This window comes from Phyllobates terribilis, unplaced genomic scaffold, assembly GCF_046119375.1.
Source record: "Phyllobates terribilis strain yellow unplaced genomic scaffold, ASM4611937v1 Scaffold_1__5_contigs__length_1240528914, whole genome shotgun sequence".
Lineage (NCBI taxonomy): Eukaryota > Metazoa > Chordata > Amphibia > Anura > Dendrobatidae > Phyllobates > Phyllobates terribilis.
Window position 1 is genome coordinate 854,289,041 of NW_027362761.1, and position 24,993 is coordinate 854,314,033.

General features: G+C 51.8%; 1 protein-coding gene across 1 annotated transcript in view; it reads right to left on the minus strand.

The window, feature by feature from the left end:
* STPG2 (sperm tail PG-rich repeat containing 2) overlaps positions 1 to 24,993 on the minus strand; it is a 1,485,896-nt gene that overhangs the window by 1,028,234 nt on the left and 432,669 nt on the right. The window contains exon 10 of the mRNA XM_073638559.1: positions 1,458 to 1,621. Within this exon, the coding sequence (XP_073494660.1) occupies positions 1,458 to 1,621 (164 nt within the window). The remainder of the gene's footprint in view (positions 1 to 1,457; positions 1,622 to 24,993) is intronic.

Genomic DNA, 24,993 nt, shown 5'->3' on the forward strand with positions numbered 1-24,993 from the left:
ACATGGTTGTGCATAGCTGGGCTCAGAAAGAAGAAGGAAGAAGTGCTATTCAGCTTTTAGAGCGCATATTTTTCTGAAGTAGTTTGCAGGCGCCATTTGCAGAGCTCCCAAGGTGCTAGAACAGCAGAATATCCCCAAAAATGACCCCTATTTTAGAAATGACACCTCTTGAATTTATCTATGGCTGTAGTGAGTATTTTGGCCCTACAGTTGCTTTTACTCTGCAAGATCCACTCCATACTATTTTCTTAAAAATTGCAAACATGCCAGCTTAATGCCCATACATTGTGCCCAGTTGTTGATTCTGGAGATGTAGACCCTCATAAATTGTTAAGTGGGTTCTACCCACTACAAAAAATGCCATACTTGTGGACAGTAACTGCGGGTTAGGTAGATTGAGGGGCTTAGAAGGGATCCAATATCTACAATAGGTGATGATGTCAAAGCTCCCCTTTCTCTCCTTCCCTTCACAGTGATCTTTGCAGTCACTCATTAAATGCTTTAAAGCAAAAGATAGTGTCTGAGTCAATCTCTAGCTATAGCTGCTAAGGTTAATGCAAATTTTCTGAAAGAACAGGAAGTCTAGAATAGCACCAGTTTAAAAATTGCAAGATCACTATTTTTTTCAGTTTCTGATGACATACTGCCTTCAGGGGAGAAATCATCTTTTGCATTGGTTATTTTGGATACAAAATATGAAGCAGCATACAGGTCTTGCTGACTTGTTAGGCTATGTTCACACATCATAATTTTTTCAGCGTTTTTTGATGCGTTATTTTATGCAAATTTTCAGCAGCATTTTAAAGTACCAGCAAAGTCTATGAGATTCCAGAAATCTCATGCACACATTATGTTTTTTTTTGTTCAGGATGTTCAGGATTTTGTGCTTTGCATGTTTTTTTTGCAAAATAGAGCATGTCACTTCTTTCAGCGTTTTTTCACCCATTGGAAGTAATGGGTGATCAAAACAATGCTGAAAAAACACAGCACTAAAAACACAGGTGTCAGGTTTTTCAGCGTTTTTTGTGCCAACACCAGAATGAGATTTTTTTTTTCACTGAACTTTACGTACATGCATAAAAGAGACAAAAGGACAGTGAAAAAAAAAAGCTGAAAAAATGCCCCAAAAACATAAAAAAACAAGCAAAAAAGCAAGAAAAATCCAGAACAACCTCCTGGCAATAGATCAGGTTTTTGATGAAGAAAAAAAACGCTGAAAAAAACAGATATGTGAACATAGCCTTAGAGGTATGTTAATTCTGTGCAAACTCCATAATTTACTTCCAATGATTGTTACTCAAGCACATATGTTTAGACTGTGTTGGGTAATACAACATTGTAAAATTACAGGCATGGCATGTGAAGCAATCTGTGCCTTAAAGCAAACGTGTTACCAGGTTTTTCCGATATAACCTACGACCACCACTCTGATCAGTAAGACGTACTATGAAACTTACAGCATAATGTCCGGGTCCTGGAGTCCACACTGCATCCTTATTTGAAATGTACAAAGCACGAGAAGCAGAAGATCCAAAGGCGGCTTTGGTTAAGTTCTCCTGATTTGCTTTCTTCAAGCTCTCATTTGCTATGCCATAGCTAAATATATTGTAAGAACCTGGACCTGGAAGCAGAGAATAACTATTACATGAGACACTGACAATGATGACTAATAAAGTAGTTAGCCATAGGGGGCGTAACTATAGTGGGTGCAGGGGTTACACTCACACCTGGACCTTAGAGCATGGGGGGAAAGAATGAGTTCATTTTGCCTATATGAGAAGATCAACACCATTGAAGAGGTTGTCCACTACTTTAACATTGGTGACCTATCCTCAGGATAGGTCATGAATGTCTGATTGGTGGAGGTACAACACCCGACCCCCCGCTGATCAGCTGTTCTTGGTGCCAGCGGCTGATGGGAGTGCTTAGTTACGGAGCTGCTCTATGTACTGATATTGGCAGCGGCCAGGTACTACACATCTGCTCAATAGTGATGAGCGAGCACTAAAATGCTCGGGTGCTTGTTGCTCGGGTCGAGCAAATCATAATGCTCGGGTGCTCAACCCGAGCAAAGAGACCAATATAAGTCAATGGGAAACTCAAGCATTTTTCCAGCAACCCCTTCCCTTGGAGGTCGGGAGAGAGCCTAAAAATTGGCCACATCTATGGGAACAGTGCTAAAATGATATAGTAACAGCATGGGGAAGACCCCTGGAAGCATCTCTGACTCCCCGGTCACTGCTGTGAACAATGTTGTCAGAGCATTACGCCACTTTTAGGAACTCACAATAAAACATACAAAAACGTAGCCAAAATGGATTGTTAAGGAACATTCTTTCCAGGGCAATGTCTTGTATATAAGGCAAAATAAATAACCAAAAACAAAAATGCTCCTCCACACCTTGGGCTATTTTCACACGTAGCATTTTTGATGCGTTTTTGCACTTTTGTATTGCTTTCAACGGTGAAAAATACATTCATTGGTAAATGTAATTTTAACATTTTACTACCTTATCTGGCCATGTGGTGTGTGAGACATGATCAGACACCTACTGTTTCACTAAAAACCCGCTCTGACAAAACGATAGTGGCAGGGCAGGCGTAGAGAGCCAGTTCATGCCATAAGTCCAGCTTGGATATCCAATAGTTATAAAGCACAGAGGAATCACGGAGGACGTTGGTACGGTCGGCAAGGTACTCCTTCAGCATCTTCTCGAACTTATCCCTCCTCGTCAGAGTACCCCGCGCATCTGGGCCTGGGCACTGGGAGGGTCTGAGAAAACTGATCCACACATTTGACAGCATTCCCCTGACTCTTCTGCATCGTATTTGTATCTCCCTCACCTGTACTCCTTGGTTGTCGAAAGAACTGTGACCTCTTCCGCCAGCGTTTTCAGATAGGAATTTTTTTTAATAATTCTTGAACAAGGTCCTTCTGTTACTGCAACATTTTATTAAATCTGTCCGCCACGGGAAAGAGAGATAGAAAGTTATCCTTGTAGCATGGGCTTAGAAGTGTGACCAACCAGTAATTACTGTCAGCCAAAATGTGTACAACGCGAGGGTCACAGAAAGGGCAGCGGAACATAAAGTCAGCCATGTGTGCCAGACTGCCAACAGCCAAGTCTTCCCTGTGCTGACCAAGAGGACGACTGTCCATGCTCTTCTCGTCATCCTCCTCCTGGTCCTCCTCCTCATTCTCCCTCTCCTCAGGTCATCCACGCTGGACAGATGGTATGACTGTTGTGTGGGTAGTAGTACCGTCTGTAGCGCAGTTAAACAGCTCCTGTTCCTCCTCCTCATTATCACCAAATCTGCTTTGAGATGAGATGAGGCTGGGCTGTGTGGCATCACACTGTATGGTTCCTTGCTCCATCTCATCATGCTCCTCCTGCAATACCTTCTCTTTAATTGTGAGCAGCGAGTGTTTCAATAGACATAGAAGCAGGATGGTGACGCCAATTGTGGCATCATCACCGCTCATCATCTTGGTGGAGTCCTCCAAGTTTTGGAGGACGGCACAGATGTCAGACATCCATGCCCACTCATCAGCTCTTATGTGATGAGGCTGACCTGAATACCGACAGGCATGTTAAAGCTGGTACTCAACAATGTAGTATCGGCGCCTCTGCCCCCTGACGCCGTCCCACTTACCGCCGTGCTCCCTGCCCGGCATCCTCCGGCGCTCCTGCCTCTGTTCCTGCCGGCACGTGCAGCTTCCCAGGCACTGTGCTTAGGGCGCATGCTCCCTCCCTCTTAAAGGGGCCGCGTGCGCCGTCCTAAGGAGTCCCCGGCCAATGGCCGGAGGACCTTTCGTATAAAAGGCACCTCCTCCAAAATGGAGGTGCCCGTGCAAGGTTGTAGCTTTGTGTGTTATACTCTTCTTCAGCCCTAAGGTCCCACTGCTAGCCTTACTACCAGTCCAGCCCGCCAGCCTGACTACAAGTCCAGTCCGCCAGCCTGACTACCAGTCCAGCCCGCCAGCCAGACTACCAGTCCAGCCCGCCAGCCAGACTACAAGTCCAGTCCGCCAGCCAGACTACAAGTCCAGTCCGCCAGCTTGTCTACTCTCCAGCCCGACAGCCTGTCTACAGTCCAGTCCGCCAGTCTGTCTATGGGCTCTGCCCGCCTACTTACCTGGAAGCACCTGCCCGTTACCTGCCGTGCCTGCCAGCCCGCTTACCTGGAAGCACCTGCCTGTTACCAGCCGTGCCTGCCAGCCAGCCTACCTGGAGGCTCCTGCTTGTTACCTGCCGTGTCTGCCAGTCCGTCTGCCCGGATCACCCGTCAGCCTGCCTGCCATGCTCATCAGTTGTACCGGTCAGTCCCTGCCTTCTGACCCGTGGGAGTCACCTGCTCTCATACAAGGTCAGTCCCAGAGTAGCACCTGGTCCGTCGGCTCGGTCCCTCCCTGGTCACGGAGTCGATTGAGCCGCCGTACGACCTTGGTCGGTCCGAGTTGATACCTAGTTACGCCCCTCTGGTCCCTCCTTGCACCGCAGCACAGAGGTTCCACAAACCGGATCTGTAACAAACAACTGCCCTGTGCTGGTCACAAATCCTTCTCAACATATGCAACATTGAGTTGGTGACATCGCACACCAGTCGGTGAGCTTGAAGCTGCGAGGGCAGCGGAAGCTGTGGGTGACTTTTGGAAATGGGCACACACGAGGCGTACTTTCACAAGCACAACAGGCAGATCCGGGTAGGTTTTGAGAAACCACTGAACCACTAGGTTGAGCACATGGGCCAGGCATGGTACGTGTGTGAGCTTCCTAGCTTCACAGGCCACCACCGGGTTTCGGCCATTGTCACACACGACCATGCCTGGCTGTACGTTCAGCGATCACAGCCACAGATCTGCCTGCTCTGTTACAGCTGTCAACAACTCTGCAGCGGTGTGCAGTTTGCCCCCTAAGCATATTAGCTTCAGCACAGCCTGTTGCCGCTTGGCCGAGGCAATGCTGCAGTGCTTCCAGCTTGTGACTGATGTGGTCATTTCGGAGATGCAGGCTGAAGAGGAGGAGGAGATGCAGGAGCTTTAGAATGTGGGGGCAACCCTGATTGACCCAGGGCCCACATTTTTCAGCGTCGGGAGGACGTATTCCATCCCAGGGTCCAGCTGAGTCCAGGCTTCCACTATAATAACCCAGTGTGCCATCAGTGAGATGTACCGTCCCTGCCCACAAGCACTTGTCCATGTGTCCGTGGTTAGGTGGACCTTCCCAGTAACATGGGTAATGTTCTGGGACACGTGCTTGAGTAAGGTGGGGACGGCACACTGGGAGAAATAGTGGTGGCTGAGGACTGAGTACCGAGAGACAGCCGCCGCCATGAGGTTGCGGAAAGATTCTGTCTCCGCGAACCTAAAAGGCAACATTTCAAGAAGTGCAAGCAGTCTAGAAATGTGGCAGTTTAGTGCTGTGGACTGTGGGTGGTTGGCTGCGTATTTGCGCTTGCGTTCAAAGGAATGGGGTAGGGACAATTGAACGCTGTGCTGGGACAAGGAAGTGGATGTGGTTGCTGATGGTGGTGGTTGCAAGTGTGCAATGACAGGTGCAGGATGGGAAGCATCTTTGCCTGTGCCATGGACAGGGGATTGGCGTGCACGCACAACAGCGGAACAGGCAATGGTTCACCTGCAGACACTGTTTCCGGACCCTGGCATTCGGCCCAACTAATCGTGTGCTTTGTTGTTATGTGCCTGAGCATGCTGGTGGTGGTCAGGCTGGCAGTTTTGCTGCCCCTGCTGATGCTGGCATGGCAGATGTTGCAAATGGTCTTTTTGGGGTTATCTGGACAGTCTTTAAAAAAAAGCCAGACTCTGGAAGACCTAACAGTTTGACTGGCAATTTTCCTTGTGTTGTTGTTCCTGGGAACAGTCGCCGGCCTTTTGTATGTGGCCATTCTGCTTGTTCCTGCCTATTGTGTTGCTACACCTCCCTTGCCCTCTGTGCTGCTGTCCTTGCTATGCATGTCACCTTGCCAGGTTGGGTCAGTGACTTCATCATCCTGTAAGGGGGAAGACTAGGGTGTAAGTACTTTCAGAGCAAGGGATCCAGAACTGCCGGGGCCGTGCCTCTGGTTGCAGGGGGAAGACAGACTGCGAGCACAGGACTCAGGTGACTGGAAAGCTGGGGGTGTGTCCAGAGTGAGAGCTGGGAGGTCAGGTGACGTGGGTAGAGAGAGGAAGAGACGAGGACATTTGCGCGGGAAAGCGGAGCTGGGTCCTGCTCAGCAGAGCAGTGTGAGAGGGTCCAGGCTCCTGGCTCCAGGACTGGGAGCAAGAGCCGAGTGCAGTGGACCGGAGGAGTTAAGCCGATTAAAGGGAGAAGAGACGCAGAGTCTGTGGAGTCGAGCACGTGAGGTGCCGTGTTATGGACTAGGGGCTCAGCCGGTAAAACCGGAGACCGCCCACCGCCTGAAGAAATCAGCACCGGCATCAGCTGGCAACTGCCTTGTGGAGGAAAAGAGTCAGCTAAGTGTAAAAACTGTCGTTTACAACCGGTTCGACTCTGCTATATCTAGTTAAACTGTGAAATGTCAGTTAAAGACTTTTACTTCTACTTCCCTTGTTTTCCCCCATATGTTCCCCTGATACTCCCTGCGTGGAGATTTACCCTGTTATTATAAACTTCCCCTGTTTATTAACCCTGTATTGGCTGTTCTGTGTTTCTGTGTCGCTGCATCTAAAGTACCCGAGTTACAGTCCACCACCTCGTCTTCCACATACGCACCATGGGCCTCCTCTTGACTTGCTGGCAATTGTGTCTCATAATCATCATCCACCTCTTGCAACAGTAATTGCACTTTTCCACCTTTGCCTCCATGTGATCATGGCTGCTCAAATATTTGGGCATTACTATATGCGATCTCCTCTGGCCTTGCTTGAATCAGGCCTGGCGAGAGGCCCAGATCTATAAACGGAAAAGTGAACAGCTCTTCAGAGTGTCCAAGTGTGGTATCACTTGTACCCGGGCACTCAGCATGGTGGGAGAAAGGAGGATCAGGGTGAGGAATATGTGGTCCAGACTCACGGCTACTGAGACTGAACCATGTGGAAGACAGGGTGGTGGTGGTGGCAAACTGACTGGAAGAATTATCTGCTATCCAACCAACAACCTTTTCACACTGCTCTGGCTTCAAGAGTGGTGTTCCGCGGCCCCCTAGAAATTGGGACAGGAAGGTAGTTCAACATGATGTGGGTGTTTGTTGTGCTCCCTCAGCAGGCACAGTTTCATCTTGTCCATGGCCTTGGACTCTGCATGCACCATCAGCATCACGTCCACTTCCCCATCCCTTGTCACGCACCTTGCCGATTTTAAACGGCAGTAATATCGGATCACGTCTGATGACCACGGTTTGAGGCAATGGCGTTAGAGAAATGGTATTGGTCAGCGACCAAGTGTGAATAGGTTGAACAACACATAACTGGTACACTTTAACTGGAGTGTAATATTTGTCACGCTCCAAAAAATGTCATGCCTTCATGGTAAAATAGCGGCTAGGAAACACTGCTAAGGACAGGCAACAAGCAGAAGAGACTTGTTTGGGCTAAAGAACACAAGGAATGGACATTAAACCAGTGGACATCTGTAATGGGGTCTGATGAGTTCAAATTTGAGATCTCTGGTTCCAACCACCGTGTCTTTGTGCGACGCAGAAAAGGTGAACGGATGGACTCTACATGCCTGGTTCCCACCGTGAAGCATGGAGGAGGAGGTGTGATTGTGTGGGGGTGCTTTGCTGGTGACACTGTTGGGGATTTATTCAAAATTGAAGGCATACTGAACCAGCATGGCTACCACAGCATCTTGCAGTGGCATGCTATTCCATCCGGTTTGCGTTTAGTTGGACCATCATTTATTTTTCATCAGGACAATGACCCCAAACACACCTCCAGGCTGTGTAAGGGCTATTTGACCAAGAAGGAGAGTGATGGGGTGCTACGCCAGATGACCTGGCCTCCACAGTCACCAGACCTGAACCCAATCGAGATAGTTTGGGGTGAGCTGGACTGCAGAGTGAAGGCAAAAGGGCCAACAAGTGCTAAGCATCTCTGGGAACTCCTTCAAGATTGTTGGAAGACCATTTCCGATGTCTACCTCTTGAAGCTAATCAAGAGAATGCCAAGAGTGTGCAAAGCAGTCATCAAAGCAAAAGGTGGCTACTTTGAAAAACCTAGAATATAAGACATATTTTCAGTTGTTTCACACTTTTTTGTTAAGTATATAATTCCACATGTGTTAATTCATAATTTTGATGCCTTCAGTGTGAATGTACAATTTTCATAGTCATCAAAATACTGAAAAATCTTTAAAAGACAACGTGTGTCCAAACTTTTGGTCTGTACTATAATATATATATATATATACACATATACACGAGCTATTGAACCCGTTCTACGCCCGGGTGGGGAGCATTTTTATTGGGATATGATCTCCCATGCGGTATGTGATGCCCCCCTCCTGGTATTTGTGCTGCCCCCATCCTGTCCCCACCATCCTATCCTGGTATGCATGGCACCCCTCATCCCTCTCCTGGTATGAATGGCACCCCTCACACCCAATCCTGGTATGCATGGCACCCCACACCCTCAATCCTGGTATGAATGGCACGCCTCAACCTCAATCCTGGAAGGCATGGCACCCTTCATCCCCAACCCTGCTATGTATGGCAACCCTCACCCCCAATCCTGGTATGCATGGCACCCCTCATCCCCTATCCTGGTATGTGTGGTACTCCTCATCCCTCTACTGGTATGTGTGGTATCCCTCATCTTGGTATGCATGGCACCCCTCACCCCCAATCCCGGTATGCATGGCACCCCTCATCCCCAATCACGGTATGCATGCCACCCCTCATCCCCAATCCCGGTATGCAAGGCACCACTCATCCCCAATCCCGGTATGCATGGCAACCCTTATCCCCAATCCTGATATGCATGGCACCCCTCATCCCCAATCCCGCTATGCAAGGCACCCCTCATCCCCAATCCTGGTATGCAAGGCACCCCTCATCCCCAATCCCGGTATGCATGGCAACCCTCATCCCCAATCCCGGTATGCATGGCTCCATCATCCCCAATCCCGGTATGCATGGCACCCCTTATCCCCAATCCTGGTATGCATGGTACCCCTCTTCCCCAATCCAGGTATGCATGGCTCCCTCATTCCCAATCCTGGTATGCATGACTCCCTCTTCCCCAATCCTGGTAAGCATGGCTCCCTCATCCCCAATCCTGGTATGCATGGCACCCCTCATCCCCAATCCTGGTATGCATGGTACCCCTCATCCCCAATCCTGGTATGCATGGCTCCCTCATCCCCAATCCTGGTATGCATAGCTCCCTCATCCCCAATTCTGGTATACATGGTACCACTCATCCCCAATCCTGGTACGCATGGCACCCCTCATCCCCAAACCTGGTATGCATGGCACCGTCATTCCCAATCCTGGTATGTATGGCTCCCTCACCCCCATACTGGTATGCATGACACTCCTCATCCCTATCCTGGTATGCATGGGCCCCTCATCCCCAATCCTGGTATACATGGTATCTCTCATCCCTATCCTGGTATGTATGTGTGGCACCCCAGGGGTCTGGTTTCCACAGTGATAGCAATATTACGTCTGAGAGCAGGTGGGAGGTCTCCTGGCCAGGAATCCTATGCATGCCACACCTCCTGCCCAGTCCTGGGAGGGGAAGAACTTCCCCTATATAAGACTGGGGCTGAGGCAGGGTTAGGGAGAAAGAGGAGAAGAAGAGTCCCAGACAGAGACATAGTCTGGTCTGGAGAGGAGCAGCTATAGGAAAGAAAGATCAGGAGCTCAGTGGGAGCAGTGCTAAAAGGAGTCAGGGGCTGGAAGCTGTAGAGCTCGCCCTGATTGAAGAGTTCTCACCGGACCCGGAGTCCGAGGCTGTGGGGACTAATCCTTACCCAGCAGCAGAAACCGACTGGCAGGGGATTTCAGGTCCTCTGGCCAAGAAACCCAAAGGCACGGTCACACGCAAGGGACCAGCACCGCCGTCGTGGAGCGGAAGCTACCAGAAGGCCCCGAGTCACTGGCCATACGGGTGAGCACCACACGGTACACTCAGGGACGTGGGCTACTTTTACCCGCCTCTAGCAAGGTAGCCAGAAGAGTACAATTAGTTGGGGAGGCCTACAACTCCGCCTGGCCAGGGGAGATCCCATCTGCTCACGGACTGACCAGGCCCCGATCGCTAGCCAGTACTCCGGGAGGGTCTACCTTTGTCATCAGTAAAGACCCTGAACTACACCGCACCGTCTCTGAGTGGTTCCTGCTACCTGCATGCTATTCTGCTACCCCCTTCAAACACGTCGGCTGCCCTGAGGCCATACCCCTCCCGTTGGGGGTTATACCATCTACGCTGCACAATCGTACCACCGGCCTCAGCGGTCTACCCTGCAGCGGCGGCCTCATAGCCGCATTCAACGGGTGGCGTAGTCGAACACTGTACCATCTTCTGCTAAACTCTGCCACTCAGCTTGACTCCCTGGGCACGGACCGGGTCACCGCCACGAGACTACTACCCCTATCAGATCCGGCTCCGGGTAGGCTCCCGCGTGCGCAACGCTGCACGACTCAGGCCCAGGGGCGCGTCAACTTTTGGCGTAGTCGGCAGGATTCCGTGCCCGCAACCACCGGGTACTGCGTGCCTGAAAGAAGACTGTTAAACTAACCTGTGGTGAAGATTCCCGCCATCCGGCGCCATCTTCTGCCTTCTTCCCGCCATCCGTGAAGTTTTCCCGCCATCCGGCGCCATCTTCTGCCTTCTTCTCGCCATCCGTGGAGTTTTCCCGCCGTTGGACGCCATCTTGAAGACGCCGCACGGGAAGAAGAGGGGCGTGGACTCTGAAAGCGCGCGAGAACTGAAGCCCCGCCTCACGTCAGGACGTTGCGTAAGGTCCTGGAAGGAGCCCAGCAGACGCCGACGTCACAGGAGCGCGACGGAAGGTCCTCAACCCTGACGATCCACTGCGGAACCGCGGCCTACGGAAGAGGATCATCGCAAGGTAGGCCACGGTCCACTAGGGGGGAGGAGGATGTCGGATACGGAGGAGAGCTTCACTGCCACAGCCACCGCCAGCGCCGCCGCTGCTGCGGTCGTGCCTTTCACCATGCCCTATATCCCGGGGGCAGCCTGGCTACCCCAGTACTCAGGGGAGTCACATACCCTGAATGACTTTAGAGAAAAGCTGGATAGCCTCTTCCAGGTGTACCCCCTCACAGAAGAGCAAAAAGTGAGCATCCTGGTGGCCCAACTAACCGGGGCAGCCCAAAGGGAGGTAAAGTCCTGGCCACCTGGGAGGAGGACTGTCGCAGGGATATTAACCCGGCTGAAGGACACCTTTGATACCCGCACCTGAGCCGAGATTAAGCTTAGATTCTACGGGTGCAAACAGCGAGCACATGAGAATATAAGGGACTTTGCACTAAACCTACAAGAGGCCCTGAGAGCCATTAAGCAGACCGACCCTGACGGCGTGGGAAACGAGGACAGGCTGTTGACCGAACAATTTATAGAGGGACTATATTGCAATGCCCACCGAACCCAGTTGCGGGCAATGGCCTTACAGGATCCTCATCTGGACTTTGCACAGTTCAAGGACAGAGCCATCCGGGTGCTCCGAGAACCGGCACCGGGTGGCATGGTGACCCACAGGCGCCCTACTACCGCTTACCACCAGGAGGTGGCGCCCTTGTCGGCAGGGCCTGTGGGAGCTGACGCGCAGGCTTTGAACAATGACCCGGCTCCAGACCTGCACCATCAGGTCCAAGAGCTAGCTAAAAGCGTTGCTGCGCTAACCCGAACTGTGCAGTCTTTACAGGTTTCTGCTCCAGGGAAGATCCAGCTGGCATCCGGACCGGAGGACATCCTGTGGCATCGACCAAGGAGGACCCCACCGGCCAGAGGAAGACCCAGCGACCGATACAACGAGGACGGACAACCCATCTGCCGCCGCTGCAATCAACCCGGACATATGGCAAGGTACTGTCCTTTAAACTGGCACAACCTGGGGTAGAGGGCCAACCCCTAGGAATAAGATCACCAGGCCCATCGAACTGGCGTGACAAATACGTGGGAGGACGTCCAGTCTTGCCTGTGGTACTGGATGGCATTCCTATGAGTGCCCTACTTGACACCGGGTCACAGGTCACCACCATCCCGTACGTGCTCTTCAAGCAGTACTGGAATGACTTGGATATAACCCGCTACCCTGACGACGACTTGAGTATCATTGCCAGCAATGGTCAGCCCGTGCCACAGATTGGATTTAAAGAGATGACCATTAAAATCGGTAGAGTCGAACTGGCAGCACAGGGACTGATCATTGTAGACATTGACAAGCGCGAGAGTCACCCAAAGATAACTCTAGGAACTAATGTGATTGAAAATTGTCTTGCAGAGGTGATTTTCATTTTACAGCAGGTTGCCAAGAACGCCAGCTCCGGCCAGCAGCGAGTGCTCCAAAAAGAGATCCGGGCACTGATGCGGCGGCAACAGGTGGAACTCTCCGGTGGTGAGATAGGAAGCGTGAGAATGTGTGACCCTTTCCCTATTGCCATGCCCCCGAAAAGTGAAATGATGATTTGGTGCCGGGCAGCTATTGGTCTGAGAGGTAGAGATTACCAGGCAATGGTAGAACCAGTCTACTCAGACAGTAGGCCCACCATTTTGACGGCACGGGGGGTGGTTGATGTACGCCATGGGAGGGTGCCCGTTCGCATAATAAATATCGGGAAGAGGGAAGTATACCTGCCCCGGTATGCCACGCTAGCCAAATTGTATACCATCGACCAAAATTCTGTACAGTCAGTGGAACCCTTGCCTCCATCTCACCTAGAGGAAGGTAACGGCTCTAAGAAACCAATGGAGGACTGGTGTCAGCAACTACATTTGGGAACTGACTCCACTCCCTCACACCAGAAACAGGGAGTCTATCGGGTGGTTCAAGAGTACGAGAGAGTGTTTAGTAAACACCCGTTAGACTTCGGGCGAGTAAAGGGGGTAGAACACCACATCCCCACGGGAGACCATCCTCCCATAAAGGAGAGATACCGACCCGTACCCCCTGCACACTACCAACACGCCAAGGGGATGCTTAGAGACATGAAGGAGGCTGGAGTAATCAGGGATAGCTGTAGCCCCTGGGCAGCTCCACTAGTCTTGGTTAAAAAGAAGGACAACACCATGAGAATGTGTGTAGATTACCGGAAAATCAACCGTATCACACACAAAGATGCGTACCCCATACCAAGGGTAGAGGAGTCTTTGGCTGCTTTAAAATCTGCTAACTTCTTCTCCACTTTGGATCTCACTAGCGGGTACTGGCAGGTTCCTGTAGCAGAGGCGGACCAGGAGAAGACCGCATTCACCACCCCGATGGGACTTAGCGAGTTTACCTGCATGCCGTTCGGACTCTGCAACGCACCAGGAACCTTCCAACGATTGATGGAATGCTGTCTGGGACACCGAAACTTCGAGACGGTCCTGTTATACCTGGACGATGTCATCGTCTACTCCAAGACCTACGAGGACCACCTGAAACACCTGGCAGAAGTGTTCGAAGCCCTGGCAAACTACGGCCTAAAGGTGAAACCCTCCAAGTGTCACCTCCTGAAACCAAAGGTGCAGTACCTGGGACACGTGGTGAGTGCTGACGCAATGTCTCCCGACCCTGATAAGATCACCGCAATTAAGGAATGGCCAAGCCCCTCCAGCGTAAAGGAAGTGCGGCAGTTCCTCGGGTTGGTAGGCTACTACCGAAGATTCATTCCCGGTTTCACCAAAAAGGCAGCTCCTATGCAGGACCTCCTGATAGGCCAGTCCAGGAAGGCCAAGAACCAGAAGCCACCCTTCAGATGGGAGAAGCTGGAAGAAGAGTCCTTCCGCCAGCTGAAGATGGCCCTCACGGGGAATGAAATCCTGGCGTACCCTGATTACAGCCAGCCCTTTATCCTCTACACCGACGCAAGTAACGTCGGGCTAGGAGCCGTACTGTCCCAGATCCAGCAGGGGAAAGAACGGGTAATTGCTTACGCCAGCCGAAAACTGCGACCCACCGAAAGAAACCCTGAGAATTACAGCTCATTCAAGCTAGAGTTCCTGGCAGTGGTGTGGGCAGTCACCGAACGCTTTAGGCACTACCTTGCCTCTTCCCGGTTCACCGTGTACACGGATAACAACCCGTTGACACACCTGGATACGGCAAGACTCGGTGCCCTGGAGCAGAGATGGATGGCCCGCCTGTCCAACTATGAGTTCACGATCAAATACCGGGCAGGACGCTCCAATACCAACGCGGATGCCTTGTCCAGAATGCCAAACCTACCGGACGTAGGGGAAGATCCAGAGGAACTGGAAGAAGTTGAACTCCCCGCGTTCCACCGTCATGGGACTATCCAGTATTCCCACCGTGTAAGGGGTAAGCAATCTGCTACGTTCAACCCCTTACCTCATTACAACTGGGCGGAAACGCAAGACAGTGACCCCGCCGTCCGACTGGTGAAGGAGATGCTGACTCAGCCAGATGCCCGCCTTGACCCAGACGCTCCGGAGGAGGCCAAGCAACTGTGGGTTGAGAAGAGTCGACTGTTCCTTTACAAGGGGAAGTTGTGCCGCAGAATGGTTAACTCCCGGACGCATGAACTGATCTGGCAAGTAGTGGTGCCAAGAAGAGACGCGGCTATGGTACTGGAGGCATACCACAACGGAGCTGGGCACTTCGGATGGAAGAAGCTGGAGTTCCTGCTGCGCGGGCGGTTCCATTGGGTAGGCATGAGAGGAACCATCGAGAGGTGGTGCAGAGACTGTGGCCCATGCAACCTAAGAAGGAAGGACCGTGCTAGCCAGAAGACTCCCCTGCAGTCCATCGTCACCAAGCAGCCGTTGGAACTGGTAGCCTTGGATCATGTAAAACTGACCCCCAGCAGAAGTGGCTACGTCTATGCGTTAACCATCGTGGATCACTACTCCCGGTTCTTGGTTGTCGTCCCCGTCAAGGACTTAATGGCTCAAACAGCAGCTACAGCCTTCCAGCAGCACTTCTGCCGTCCACACGGATACCCAGAGCAGGTGCTGACGGACCAGGGACCTGCCTTTGAAACGGAGGTCTTCCAGGAGTTCTGCACTCTGTATGGCTGCCGGAAGATAAGAACAACACCCTATCATCCACAAACCAATGGACTCTGTGAGAAAATGAACCAGGTGGTGATAGACCTTTTGAAAACATTGCCCCTGGAAGAACGCAGTCTGTGGCCTGAGAAACTGCCTGATCTGGTGGACCTATACAACCACATCCCTGTAGGTTCTACCAACTGTACCCCGGCTTACCTAATGAGAGCAAGACCTGGTAAGCTGCCTGTTGACCTGGATATGGGAGTCCTGACACCCGAGGACACTTCACCAGAAGCAGACTGGGACACAGAGAGGCAGCAGCAGTACCGGAAAGTACAGGAGAGCGTGGAGCGAAGTCTCTGTCAAGCTAGAGAAAGACAGGAGAAGACTTACAACCAGTATGCTCCCGCTGTTCCCCTGGTACCTGGAGAGCAGGTCTTGAAGAGGAAGAGACGGCTCCACAAGTTGGACGACCAGTGGGAGAAGGACCCGTACACCGTACTGCCCTCAAGCCATGAGAACCCGAAAGTCTGCACAATCAGTAAGGATGGAGGAGAAACCACAGCCATTGTATCCCGAGATCACCTGAAGAAGTGTCCCGAACAGCTACGGAACCCTGAAGAACAGGAAGACCCTCGACCCGCAGAGGAAAGGGAAGATATGATCAGTACTGTGCTCGGAGACTTCCCTCGGTCTTGGACTCAAGTCAATGGCGCTGTTGTGGTACCCGTCCTCACCTTCCTCCAACCAGCATCTCAAGTACCTACGGAGAAACAGGTAGAGCTGGAAGAGCAGCCGGTCCAGGAGGCAGAAGACCCCACACAAGCAGACCAGGAGGATCAACCCTCTGCTTATAGTGAGCCTGCCGTGCCCCTAGTGAGCCAAAGAGCTCGTAGACAGCTGCCCAGTTTACCTTTGACAGCCCCTACACCCTGTAATTCAGGACCAGTCAGTCAGCTCCGTAGGTCTACTAGGGTCACTAGAGGCCAGTTGCCCGTACGTTGGAGGATTTAAAGTGCTCAAACTGTTTTATTTGTATTTACTTGTTTATTGTTGCTTGTGAATAATTGTGTATTTCTAGTTATTTTATAGGTGTCGTTTATGGATTATCCGGAATCCTTTGTACATATGTTTGGAGCGTAACCCAGGAACGGACTAAGGACTGTTAAAGACTCGGGGCAGGACAGACCCCTACCTGGTTACGGCTCCCTGTTCTTTGGTGGAATGGACACCCTTGTTTTCTTCAAAAAACTGCACCCGGTTGCGGACACGCCGTGACCATCTCATGTATTTAATTGTTATTGTTTATAACTTGTTATGTTTACAAAAGTATGTTTAGTCCCGGAGTACTAAATTTCACTAGGGGGGAATGTGGCACCCCAGGGGTCTGGTTTCCACAGTGATAGCAATATTACGTCTGAGAGCAGGTGGGAGGTCTCCTGGCCAGGAATCCTATGCATGCCACACCTCCTGCCCAGTCCTGGGAGGGGAAGAACTTCCCCTATATAAGACTGGGGCTGAGGCAGGGTTAGGGAGAAAGAGGAGAAGAAGAGTCCCAGACAGAGACATAGTCTGGTCTGGAGAGGAGCAGCTATAGGAAAGAAAGATCAGGAGCTCAGTGGGAGCAGTGCTAAAAGGAGTCAGGGGCTGGAAGCTGTAGAGCTCGCCCTGATTGAAGAGTTCTCACCGGACCCGGAGTCCGAGGCTGTGGGGACTAATCCTTACCCAGCAGCAGAAACCGACCGGCAGGGGATTTCAGGTCCTCTGGCCAAGAAACCCGAAGGCACGGTCACACGCAAGGGATCAGCACCGCCGTCGTGGAGCGGAAGCTACCAGAAGGCCCCGAGTCACCGGCCATACGGGTGAGCACCACACGGTACACTCAGGGACGTGGGCTACTTTTACCCGCCTCTAGCAAGGTAGCCAGAAGAGTACAATTAGTTGGGGAGGCCTACAACTCCGCCTGGCCAGGGGAGATCCCATCTGCTCACGGACTGACCAGGCCCCGATCGCTAGCCAGTACTCCGGGAGGGTCTACCTTTGTCATCAGTAAAGACCCTGAACTACACCGCACCGTCTCTGAGTGGTTCCTGCTACCTGCATGCTATTCTGCTACCCCCTTCAAACACGTCGGCTGCCCTGAGGCCATACCCCTCCCGTTGGGGGTTATACCATCTACGCTGCACAATCGTACCACCGGCCTCAGCGGTCTGCCCAGCAGCGGCGGCCTCATAGCCGCATTCAACGGGTGGCGTAGTCGAACACTGTACCATCTTCTGCTAAACTCTGCCACTCAGCTTGACTCCCTGGGCACGGACCGGGTCACCGCCACGAGACTACTACCCCTATCAGATCCGGCTCCGGGTAGGCTCCCGCGTGCGCAACGCTGCGCGACTCAGGCCCAGGGGCGCGTCATATGGTACCCCTCATCCTGGTATGCTTGGCACCCCTGATCCCTATTATGATATGTAGGGTACCCTTCATCCTGGTATGCATGGCACCCCTCATCCCAATTCTGGTATGTATGACCTCCTCATCCCAGAAACCTGGTATGCATGGCACCGAATCCCTCATCCTGTTATGCATGGTGCCCCGCATTCCTATCATAAGGTATGTATGGTACCTCTCATCCCTATTCTGGTATGCATGACACCCCTCACCCACCAATCCTGGTATGCATGGTTCTCCTCATCCCTATACTGGTATGTGTGGTATCCCTCATCCTGGTATGCATGGCACCCCTCATCCCCAATCCCGGTATGCATGGCACCCCTCATCCCCAATCCCGGTATGCATGGCACCCTTCATCCCCAATCCCGCTATGCATGGCACCCCTTATCCCCAATCCCAGTTTGCATGGCATCCCTCATCCCCAATCCCGGTATGCATGGCACCCCTCATCCCCAATCCCGGTATGCATGGCTCCTTCATCTCCAATCCCGGTATGCATGGCTCCCTCATCCCAAATCCTGGTATGCATGGTACCCCTCATCCCCAATCCTGGTATGCATGGCTCCCTCATACCCAATCCTGGTATGCATGGCACCCCTCACCCCCAATCCTGGTATGCATGGCACCTCTCATCCCCAATTCTGGTATGTATGGCTCCCTCATCCCCAATCCTGGCATGCATGGCTCCATCATCCCCAATCCTGGTATGCATGTGCCCCTCATCCCCAATCCTAGTATACATGTTACCTCTCATCCCTATCCTGGTATGTATGGTACCCCTCATCCTGGTATGCATGGCACCCCTCATCCCTGTTCTGGTATGTAGGGTACCCCTCATCCTGGTATGAATGGCACCCCTCATCCCAATTCTGGTATGTATGACCTCCTCATCCCAGAAACCTGGTATGCATGGCACCCAATTCCTCATCCTGGTATGCATGGTGCCCTGCATTCCTATCCTGGTATGTATGGTACCCCTCATCCCTATTCTGGTATGCATGGCACCCATCACCCACCAATCCTGGTATACATGGTACTCCTCATCCCTATACTGGTATGTGTGGTATCCCTCATCCTGGTATGCATGGCACCCCTCACCCCCAATCCCGGTATGATGGCACCCCTCACCCCCAATCCCGGTATGCATGGCACCCCTTATCCCCAATCCCAGTATGCATAGCATCCCTCATCCCCAATCCCGGTATGCATGGCACCGCTCATCCCCAATCCCGGTATGCATGGCTCCCTCATCCCCAATCCCGGTATGCATGGCTCCCTCATCCCCAATCCCGGTATGCATGGTACCCCTCATCCCCAATCCTGGTATGTATGGCTCCCTCATCCCCAATCTTGGTATGCATGGCTCCCTCATGCCCAATCCTGGTATGTATGGCACCCCTCACCCCCAATCCTGGTATGCATGGCACCCCTCATCCCCAATGCTGGTATACATGGCTCCCTCATCACCAATCCTGGTATGCATGGCTCCCTCATCCCCAATCCTGGTATGTATGGCTCCCTCACCCCCATCCTGGTATGCATGGCACTCCTCATCCCTATCCTGGTATGCATGGGCCCCTCATCCTCAATCCTGGTATACATGGTACCCCTCATCCTGGTATGCATGGCACCCCTATCCCTATTCTGGTATATATGGTACCCCTCATCCTGGTATGCATGGCACCCCTCATCCCAATTCTGGTATGTATGACCTCCTCATCCCAGAAACCATGGCACCCAATCCTTCATACTGGTATGCATGGTGCCCCGCATTCCTATCCTGGTTTGTATGGTACCCCTCATCCCTATTATGGTATGCATGGCACCCCTCACCCCCCAATCCTGGTATGCATGGTACTCCTCATCCCTATACTGGTATCTGTGGTATCCCTCATTCTGGTATGCATGGCACCCCTCACCCCCAATCCCGATATGCATGGCACTCCTCATCCCCAATCCTGGTTTGCATGGCATCCCTCATCCCCAATCCCGGTATGCATGGCACCCCTCATCCACAATACTGGTATGCATGGCTCCCTCATTCCCAATCCCAGTATGCATGGCTCCCTCATCCCCAATCCCGGTATGCATGGCTCCCTCATCCCCAATCCTGGTATGCATGGTTCCCCTCATCCCCAATCCTGGTATGCATGGCACCCCTCATCCCCAATCCTGGCATGCATGGCTCCCTCATCCCCAATCCTGGTATGCATGGCTCCCTCATCCCCAATCCTGGTATGCATGGCACCCCTCACCCCCAATCCTGGAATGCATGGCACCCCTCATCCCCAATCCTGGTATGCATAGCTCCTCATCCCCAATCCTGGTATGCATGGCTCCCTCATCCCCAATCCTCATATACATGGTACCCCTCATCCCCAATCCTGGTATGCATGGCACCGCTCATCCCCAATCCTGGTATGCATGGCATCCCTCATCCCCAATCCTGATATGCATGGCACCCCTCATCCCCAATCCTGGTATGCATGGCTCAGTCATCCCCAATCCTGGTGTGTATGGCTCCCTCACCCCCATCCTGGTATGCATGGCACTCCTCATCCCCAATCGTGGTATGCATGGCTCCTCATCCCCAATTCTGGTATGCATGGTACCCCTCATCCCCAATCCTGGTATGCATGGCTCCCTCATCCCCAATCCTGGTATGAATGGCTCCCTCATCCCCAATCCTCGTATACATGGTTCCCTCATCCCCAATCCTCGTATACATGGTACCCCTCATCCCCTATCCCGCTATGCATGGCACCCCTTATCCCCAATCCCGGTATGCATAGCTCCCTCATCCCCACTCCTGGTATGCATGGCTCCCTCATCCCCAATCCTGGTATGCATGGCACCCCTCACCCCCAATCCTGGAATGCATGGCACCCCTCATCCCCAATCCTGGTATGCATGGCACCCCTCATCCCCAATCCTGGTATGCATGGCTCCCTCATCCCCAATCCTCGTATACATGGTACCCCTCATCCCCAATCCTGGCATGCATGGCACCCCTCATCCCCAATCCTGGTGTGCATGGCATCCCTCATCCTCAATCCTGGTATGCATGGCTCAGTCATCCCCAATCCTGGTGTGTATGGCTCCCTCACTCCCATCCTGGTATGCATGGCACTCCCCATCTCTATCCTGGTATGAATGGGCCCCTCATCCCTAATCCTGGTATACATGGTACCCCTCATCCTGGTAGGCACGGCACCCTATCCCTCATCCTGGTATGCATGGTGCCCCGCATTCCTATTCTGGTATGTATGGTACCCCTCATCCCTATTCTGGTATGCATGGCACCCCTCACCCCCCAATCCTGGTGTGCATGGTCCCCTCACCCCCCAATCCTGGTATATGTGGTACCCCTCACCCCCCAATCCTGGTGTGCATGATCCCCTCAGCCCCCAATCCTGGCATGTGTGGTACCCCTCATCCCACAATCCTAGTATGTGTGACCCCCTCATCGCTTTCATGCTGTACACACATACAAAAAAATAAACACTTATACTCACCTTTCTTCCCTGTGCTCCAGCGCTGCGGTGTCCTGTTCTGCCAGAGGCTGGGGGAGGAGTCCGGTCTCCAGCAAAGAGAGGCGCCACGGCAACGCTCCTCCTGGTCAGGTAAGTATCTAAGTATGGTGCCGGAGATCGCGGTATGTGTTCAGTGCCTACGCATACCGTGATCTCCAGCGTCATACACTCCTCTTACCTGTAACGGCTGGATGCGTGCTTCTGTCTGGAGCCAGACTGCGCGTTGCGCATGCGCAGTCTATAAAGGCTTCGGACAGAGACACGCATCCCCAGTTAAATTATAGATATATATATTGCTGTGGATGTGGAATACCTTTACATAACTAATAAACCACCAATTCTCTCCCTAGCTCTGCAACACCTCTTCTACTCTGCCTGTCTGAAGGGTAGACTGACGAGCATATGGTTACCGGGTCTGATATAGACCCGATGACTCTATGCGGACAGCCAATCACTCTAATGCCACAACCAACATGGCTACAGCATTACAGTGAGTGGCAGGCAATCCACGCATGTTTATTCGCTGTTAAAACAGCACCAAACAAACGGGGCGTGGACTCAAGCTCCCGCCCGAGCATCCCGTAAGTCATCGCGGAGCATCTAGAGCAGTGAGATGCTCGGGCGAGTACAGAGCAGAAGCGAGCAAGCTCGCTCATCACTATTGCTCAATATTGAGTTGGATAGGAGGCGGACAACCTAAAGTAGTAGACAACCTTTTCAAAGGCCCATGATAGTTGGGGGCCTTATTATGGAAATGAAATTGGGTTCCTCAAGCTTCAAATTTTGACACCGATTAATCATGTTAACACCACAGTTAATTTTCTTTTCTTGAGCGATTAGTGCAATTAATAATAAGTGTCAGAATTTATGGAATATGATGCAAGAAGTTCCATGATAAAAGATTTTGTTAAAAGTTTTAGCCTATTATTAATCTTGCCCATAATCAAGTGTACTTCTCTGTGTGCTATTATTTTTCCTTTTCATTACAGCAAGCCAAGATTCATTTTTGCTCTTTTTGTGAGGATGATCTAGAGAACTTTACAGTTCAGGCTTCCCACAGAGATTCATTTCATTGCCATTATCTGTGAAATGTACTATATTTAAAGCCACAATTTAGTATTATGATAAAAAAAAATATGAAATGTAGCATCTGAATATGATATTAGGTCTAAAGAAGAATTAAGATGAATAAATTATGCCTCACATGTAACCTATTACTTATAACAATCTTCAGAGACTTAAAAAAGAGGTTTTGAAATGTGGATAAAATCAAAGTAAAGTATTAAAAGGAAGGTGCCATTAAAAAGAAATTTAAAGAATTGAAAAAATGTAAAGTATTAATGTGTTTTTTTTATATTATCATTTATTTTTAATGAAGTAAAATATGAAAAATAATTTAAAAGGATTTGATATTTTCCACTTTTAAACACTAGGGGGAGCAGCTGCTGAAATTTGAAAAACCCGCTCTGATAAAATGCTAGTGGCAGAGCAGGCCAGGACCTCCAAGGCGTAGAGAGCCAGTTCATTCCATGTGTCCAGCTTGGATACCCAATAATTATAAGGCACAGAGGAATCACAGATGACGTTGGTACTGTCGGCAAGGTACTCCCTCAGCATCTTCCCAAACTTTGCACTCCTTGTGAGACTACCCCGCGCCTCAGGGCCTGTGCGATGGGAGGGGCTGAGAAAACTCTCCCAGAACTTTGACAGTGTTTCCCTGCCTCTGCTGGATTGAAGTTGTGTCTCTCTCACCTGTACTCCTTGGTTGTCCAACGAAGTGTGCCCTCTGCCACCAGCATTTTCAGATGGGAATTTTTTTAATAGTTCCGCAACAAGGGCCTTCTGGTACTGCCCCATTTTTGTAGATCTGTCCGCCTCAGGAATAAGAGATATAAAGTTCTCCTTGTAGCTTGGGTCTAGAAGTGTCATCAAATAGTAATGACTGTCAACTAAAATTTGGACAACTCGAGGGTCACGGGAAAGGCAGCGTAACATAAACTCAGCCATGCGTACCAGACTGCTAACAGGCAAGCCTTCCGTGTCCTCACCAAGAGGACGACTGATCATGCTCTCCTGCTCCTCCTCCCTGTCCTCAGGCCATCCACGCTGAACAGACGGTATGACAGCTGTGCAGGTAGTACCGTCTATAGCACATGAAACTAGCTCCTGTTCTTCCTCTTCCTTTTCCTCATTGTTACCCAAGACACGTTGGGATGAGATGAGGCTGGGCTGTGTGTAATCACCCTGTATGGTTCCTTGCTCCATTTCATCGTGCTCCGCCTGCAATGTATCCTCTTTGATTGTGAGCAGAGACCGTTTCAGAAGACAGAGAAGTGGGATGGTGACTCTAATTTTGGCGCCCTCGCCGCTTACCATCTTGGTGGAGTCCTCAAAGTTTTGGAGGATGGTACAGATGTCTGAAATCCATGTCCACTCCTGAGGTCTTATGTGTGGAGTCTGAACTGAATACCGACGGCCTTGTTGATGCCCGCTTCTGCTCACAAATCCTTCCCAACATCTGCAGTGTAGTGTTCCAATGCATGGGGACATCACACACCAGTCGGTGAGCCGGAAGCTGCAAATGCTGCACGGCAAGGGCGGCGGAAGCTGTAGCTGACTTTCTAAAATGGGCACACAGGCAGCGTACTTTGAAAAGCAGATCCAGCAGCTCTGGGTAGCTTTTGAGAAACCGCTTAACCACGAGGTTAAGCACATGGGCCAGGCATGGGCCTCACCACAGAGCAGCCACCATGTTCTGGCCATTGTCACACATGACCATGCCTGGCTATAGGTTCAGCGGTGTCAGCCACAGATCTGCCTGCTCTTTCAGAGCTGTCCATGACTCTTCAGCATTGTGCGGTTTGTCACCTAAGCATATTAGCTTCAGCACAGCCTGTTGCCGCTTGGCCGAGGCAGTGCTGCAATGCTTCCAGCTTGTGACTGATGTAGTCATTTCGGAGATGGAGGCTGAAGAGGAGGAGGAGGCTGAGGAGGATGATGTGCTGGAGCTGTAGACTGTGGGGGACAACCCTGATTGACCTAGGTCCCGCAATCCTCGGCGTCGGGAGGATGTGTTCCGTCCCAAGTTCCAACTGGGTCCCAGTTGTTATGCACATGCCCGGGCTGACTGGCGTGTGCTTGATTTAGTGATTCCACTGTGCCATGAACCGGAGAGTGCCTGGAGGGGCGTAACTAAGTATCTACCCGATCCGACCAAGGTTGCACGACGGCTAACGATGCCATGCACCAGGGAGGAACCGAGCAGAGGGACCAGGTGCTACTCAGGCCAGACCCCGGAAACGGCTGTTGACCCACACCGGGGAATACAGGAACAGGCAGGTTAGGCTGGCACACAGACAGGTGGGTATTGTCAGGCACGGCTGGCATACAGACAGGTTGGCACTGGCAGGCACGGCTGGAGTGCAGACAGGAGGATACTGGCAGGCACGGCTGGTATGCAGACAGGAGGGCACTGACAAGTACGGCTGGCGTGCAGACGGTGAGGTACTAGCAGGTTGGAGCACAGGCTGGATAGGGTCCAGTACAGACTGGGATTCAGGAACAGAACCACAGATGCAGTAGACAAGCAGAGCAGAGAGGAACCATTGAAGCGGTGGGCAAGGCGGAGCAGAGAGGTAGCGCCGGAGTGGTGACCAAGCAGAGCAAGGAGAAACCGCCAGAGCAGTGAGCAAGGCAGAGCAGGCAGGAACCGCCGGAGCGGTGAGCAAGGCAGAGCAGGCAGGAACCGCCAGAGCGGTGAGCAAGGCAGAGCAGAGAGGAACCGCCGGAGCGGTGAGCAAGGCAGAGCAGAGAGGAACCGCCGGAGCTGTGAGCAAGGCAGAGCAGAGAGGAGTGAGCAAG